Source organism: Rhinopithecus bieti, unplaced genomic scaffold, assembly GCF_001698545.2.
Source record: "Rhinopithecus bieti isolate Rb0 unplaced genomic scaffold, ASM169854v2 scaffold_2888, whole genome shotgun sequence".
Lineage (NCBI taxonomy): Eukaryota > Metazoa > Chordata > Mammalia > Primates > Cercopithecidae > Rhinopithecus > Rhinopithecus bieti.
Genome location: NW_016804209.1, coordinates 709,326 through 715,325, shown reverse-complemented (window position 1 = coordinate 715,325; position 6,000 = coordinate 709,326). Strand labels below are relative to the sequence as shown.

Genomic DNA, 6,000 nt, shown 5'->3' with positions numbered 1-6,000 from the left:
AGGATGGTCTCGAACTCCTGACCTCGTGATCCGCCCGTCTCGGCCTCCCAAAGTGCTGGGATTACAGGCTTGAGCCACCGCGCCCGGCCTCATTTTACCATCTTTAAGAGGAAAAGTCACAGTGGTGTAAGAACAAAAGCAAAATAAAAACATGAAAGTAATTTTTTATTTATCACAGAATCTGAGAGCTACAAGGGCCTTTTGTGGGTCAGTGCTCTGGCTTAAGCATGTCTGTTCTGAAATATCTAAGACAAGTTGCTGTATGAAAATACTTCTAAGAACAATACGTAGTTTCTTTCTCTTTTCTCATTGTGAAGATAATGTTGAAATAATGAAATTAAGCTTGCTTATTATGTTCTCTTTTAGGAAAAGAATTAGAACTGATCAGTTACACTTTAACTCCTCCCTTCCCAAATTTTTAACAGTTTCTTAGACCTTCTTCCTCTTAGACAATCTGAAAATTTGGTACTATATTTTATTAAAGCATGCTCTCAAAAAATAGGAAAGGTTTTGGCTGCTTTGTGGTAACAACGATTTTTGCCAATTTAACAGTACCTGAAACAACTCAATTACAATTAAGAAATGAATGTAATGATATGAAGTATAATCACATTATGCAAAGCAATTAGGGAATTAGAAATTTGGTATTATGACCCTGATATAAAATGGCTGGCATTTCATTAGATCTTCAAAATACAATTTCAATTGGGAATAATTTTTACTCTTTAAGTGCCTCAAGTCTCGTGCTACTAATTATATACATTACATTATATATACGTATTTTTTTAAGTTGGTAAATTAGGATCCAGAAATCTTCTCTAAGAAATACATGATGACACATGTTCAAAATAAAGCACAGATGAAGACAATGTAAACTAGATAAATAAAAAAAAAAACATATAAACACTAAAATTATATATAATTGTACCATAAAAAATGAACTGAGATGACAAAGTTTTTCTCTTATTCCCTGAGAATAAAATCACAGAGAGAAGATTCCAGCTAAGCTTTAGGAGGTAAAGAATAGAAATAAGAAGAACTAGATCTTTTATGTGTATCTTTTATGGGCAAAGTGCATAATGAACAGGCAACTCTACAATGGAAAGCATTATTTTTTTATTTCCTAGAAGAATAAACTTTAGCTCAGAAAGATTTAAAGACTTGTCCCAAGTCACATACCCAGTAAGTGGCAGAGCAAAATAATTCAACAGAAGGGTTTCTAAATTATTACTATTATTGTCTCGAAGTCTATGATTGTTAAACTACATCCTCTGAGCTCTAGGATGAAAAGTTTGAAGGTTCTCGATTTTGCTGGAGGGAATCAAAAACATGTAAAAGATTTTGACTTAGAGACAGAGCACTCGGATCAGTTCTACATTTGTGTCAAGACAATAATTAGCAAGATCTGATTGTATCTTATGGTTGTTGGAAGAAAAATCACTAAGCAGGAACAGTGCCAATCTTATGAGATGAAATATCTTCTTGGTACTAAAGAAAGGTCTGCAGACCCATTTAAAAATCAACAGTGGGTAAAGTAGCAACCCCTTGGCAAAGACCAAGATCTAGCAATGTTTCTGCATCCATTTGAAGCCCTGACCCTCATACAAAATATTTGTACCACACCCCTGTATAAATGGATGAGATTTCTCCAAACCAAAGGTGATCATCCTAGAGATGAGAATGCTCCAAGGATCTTCCTACCTTCTCCATGACTAAGAATCTCAACACTCCCAGAAATTCCTTGGCAGCCCAGTTTTGGGGGATGGTACACTCTAAAGAAATGAAAGCCATAAATTGTAATGTGAATAGAAGAATGGGATGTGGGAGCTGATGGAAGGCACTGGACTTCCTGGGAGTGTGAGTAAGACCAGTCAAAGGAAGAGGAGAAAAGGACGATGAATAAGTACAAAACAAACTCCTTATTCTTCAGATTTGCTTGATTTAGGAAAATGGGGCATTTAGGGCCTTGTCAATAATTTGAAATATCACAATACTGAGTTCAGAATGGAGCTTCCTAAGTAATAACTATTATTATTATTAATGTCAATGCTATTATACATTTCAATATCTGTCAGTTCTTATACATTTATGTTTTAATTACCTTGTGATGATCTGTCTGCAGTTAAAGCAAATATTGTGAATTGCCCTGATTAAAAACAAATTTTTTTTTTGTTTTCTCAAGGAAATTCTGGACCAAAAGGCCAGAAAGGGGAAAAGGGGAGTGGAAACACACTAAGTAAGTACATAGTATTTTGTTTTCTGTGTGAATTCTTGTAATAAGTAAGTCTGTGATACTAGAGATCTGGGCTTGAGGCAAATGTTGAGAACTTCAGCACAGATCCATTGAGACTGTATGGAAGCCAAACATAATTTTCTACAAATAAGCATGCTAATTGGGGTAAAACAAATACATTCTATTATACAACTCTTTCAATCTCATTATCCGTTTGTCTTGTTTATCTGATGAACACTATTTTCTAAATATTCCACATAGAAAATTGTTCAATTTTCAAGTCAATTTCTATCCACTGAGGGAAAATCAAGCTTATGAGTAGAAACAATTACAACCTCCTTCGTTACTAAATGAACCCTTAAATATAAGATTTTGGACAGTTTTAAGAACCCTGAAAATTACCACTCTGAGGCTGGGGCTTTTGTTTTGTTTATTTTACTAAAAACTTGAAATGTGGTATTCCATGTTCTAAGCCTTTAAACCTGCAACAGAATAGATTTCACAAGAATATTTGTCAATCTAATGCTGACCTCATGTTACAATATAAACAATCTGCTAATTGGACCTTAAAAACTGAGTATTAGATGAGATGTCTTCTATCTGCCATGCTGTAAGTCAATTGTGTCTTGGCTCAATGTATACTGATATGATGAAAGGATTATGAAGGGGAATGTGGAACGCCCACTTAACTTCTCAGAATCAAAAGGCTTCCTGTTCTGTATTCCCAGTAGGAACTACATGTGATGGGTGTGTGTCTATGTGTTCATGGATAGCTGATAGAAACAGAGTGATCATATTTAATCATCAGGGGTCTGTTTTAGACAGATAATGGCAAATCCTTTTATGTACCAAAATCTAGCAGTTTTTGGTTGTAATCATTATCTAGAAATATACAGTACCCATTTCTCTGTCTTACAAAACCTGATTATTTTAACCTAGTACTGTGTAGGTATGCCATATTTAGGCAAAGTAGGGCATGCTCGTGATTACCAGCCATTAGAGTAGTCATTAGTGTAATTATGATGCTTTCAAAGTATAACAGAGATTTCTTCTGAGTACTTTAGTGTTACTTAATGAGCATTATTGTTATTATTATATTAAAACAAAGAAACATTAGTCTGTCTTTTCTCCATTGTATCCATTTGTTCTTTAAAGTGGTCACTTTTGCCTGCTGTATACTTTTTTGTTTGGTGTTTTTTGTTTGTTTGTTTGTTTGGAGATGGAGTCTCACTCTGTCACCAGGCTGGAGTGCAGTGGTGCTATCTTGGCTCACTGCAACCTCCACCTCCTGGGTTCAAATGATTCTTCTCCTGCCTCAGCCTCCTGAGTAGCTGGGACTACAGGTGTGCACCACCACGCGCAGCTAATTCTTGTATTTTTAGTAGAGATGGGGTTTCACCATGTTGGCCAGGCTAGTCTCGATCTCCTGACCCTGTGATCTGCCCACCTCGGCCTCCCGCAGTGCTGGGATTACAGGCATGAGCTACTGTGCCCAGCCCACCTGCTGTATATGTTTTACTCGACTTACTTCTTTCTTTCTCCTCTTTACTCCATTTGTTTTCAGCTAAGCTCCTCTTAAAAAGTTCTCCTTCTTATCCTTATGTTTATCTTTATCTCTGCCTTTATTTTATCTTTTGTTTTTCTTTATCTCCTTTTCCTGAGGCTTTCTCTGAGCTTCTTAACATTGACTCTAGTCAAGATTTGCAAATAAGAAGCCATTTTTTAAATTTTTAGTCTGCAAACAGCACCCCACTCTCTTCTATCACCTAAGGTTATCAAATGCTTTGAACATTCTCTTCAGATATGTTCAGAAATGTTTTCAGTTACAGATATTTTAATGGCTATTTTGGAGTTTATGTACATACTTTCTTTGAGGAAGCAGTAAGAGTGATGTTTGTACCAGGCCCTCCCTCCTCATATAGAGTATATAACAACTGCATAATGCTCAAAAAAGAATGATACACATAAACATCTAATGTGGTATATTCTGCTTTTTGCTGATGTTAATATGTCAGTCATCTGTCCATATCATTATATATGGCTCTACGTCTTTTCTCTCAATGGCTACACATTATTCTATTACTCAGCTATATCATAATGACCATAATATAGCCATTCACCGCTCTCGTCCTGAACACTAAATGATTTTTGTTTGCTTTGGTCAGACTTTAATAAACAATGCTATATTCAACACTCCAATATATAATATTGTGGGAATACTTTTTAATAGGGAATTTGCTAGAAGTAGAATCAATTGTTCAAAGGTTATGTACATTTTGCCATTTGATGAATTCTTGTAAATGGCTGCTAAAAGCTTGTACCAACTTATTCTGTATGAAAGTATCTGATTCCCCACATCTTTAGTTAATTCTGGTAGGTGAAAATGTATATTGAGTTTTTTAATATGCATTTTTTAAATTTTTTCAGGCTTTCTTTAAATATGATTAAAAATAATAATTAATTTCCTCTTTTATACATGTGTCAGGACCAGTACAACTCACTGATCACATGAGGGCGGGGCCCTTTTAAGATCAGGTGGGTTGGGCGGGACATCCTCTGCTACTATCTCATTAAAAGGCCCTTCACCTCTGGACAAGTCATCTGCACAACTGACTTCCAAGATCCTTTTGTGACTCCTCCAAATGACCTTGGTTCCCGTGTTGTACCTGACTTCCACATGGCCTCCTCTCCTGCTCCCTGGTGCTGTTTGGGTCTCTGCTCCCACGCTCATACCTCTACTTACTCCAGTTATGCCACCATCACTCCTCTCCCCTATCACCCCCAGCCTAGACACCTCTCATGCATGGACTGGAGGGCTGCTCTAACCAGTCCTCAGTTCTCTGTCACCCGTTCACCTTGAGTCTTGAACCCAATTTAGTTTATTGAGTTGTAGGAGAACTGCTGTGTTCTCACCCTAACTTGGAAGAGTGATGTTTCAGTCAAGCAAAATGATTCCTACCATACCATGTAACACTTATGTGAGGCTCTGTCCTAAATATCTCAATTACCAATATGTAGTTTGGTAGTATTTCTCATCATGCTTTGCTCATGTGCAATGAGACTACAACTAGGGTGTGAATTTTAAGTGAATCCTATCTAAAACTCATACAATGATAGGAAGACTCCATTGGTTTTCATTTGATTTTACTGAGGACTCAGCTCAATCTTAAATGAATACTGGTCTTTTCCAACGCATTTTGATCCAAGTAAAGCCTGTGAGTCAAGGGCTTTTTTTTTTTTTTTTTTTTCTTTTTCTTTTTTTAAGAGATAGAGTCTCACTGTTGCACAGTCTGGAGTACACCCATTCACCTAGAGTCTAGAACCCAATTTAATTTATTGGGTTCTAGGAGAACTGTCAGGGGTACTGATAATATGCAAGTTCTTTCTATTCAAACATTATTCTCAACCAGAGATAGGGATGTCAGAAGAAAATCCATTCATTCACTCATTGATTCATTAATTCAGATGTCCATTGTGTACCTCCATGAGCTGGACATAACAGCTAATAAGAGAGATACTGTCTCCAGTTTTACAGAGCTAACTGTCCCTGAGAGATGTAGACAAATGAACAAGCAATTATAATACATCCAAGCTCTACTGGGGGAAGAATAGGGCTGGATAGGTATGCAGAGGAGATAAAAAGTTTTTAATTCCTTAGAATATTTTTTAAAAATTGATTCTGAGTTTACCTTCTCATCTTCTTATTTTCCAAATTACAGTGTGTGTGTGTATATATACATATAAATAAAACTTTTCTTATATTACTT

The 6,000-nt window shown here is 36.1% G+C and overlaps 1 protein-coding gene across 2 annotated transcripts in view; it reads left to right on the top strand.

Annotated features, from left to right (window-relative positions):
• Positions 1–6,000, top strand: part of MSR1 (macrophage scavenger receptor 1) — a 113,650-nt gene that overhangs the window by 74,498 nt on the left and 33,152 nt on the right. Inside the window, exons 8-9 of one of the 2 annotated variants that reach the window (XM_017867201.1) lie at positions 2,183–2,236; positions 4,719–5,022. In XM_017867201.1, the coding sequence (XP_017722690.1) occupies positions 2,183–2,236; positions 4,719–4,762 (98 nt within the window). In that variant the 3' untranslated portion in view covers positions 4,763–5,022. Of the gene's footprint in view, positions 1–2,182; positions 2,237–4,718; positions 5,023–6,000 lie in introns of those variants that run through there. The other variant, XM_017867200.1, reaches the window with a different exon arrangement.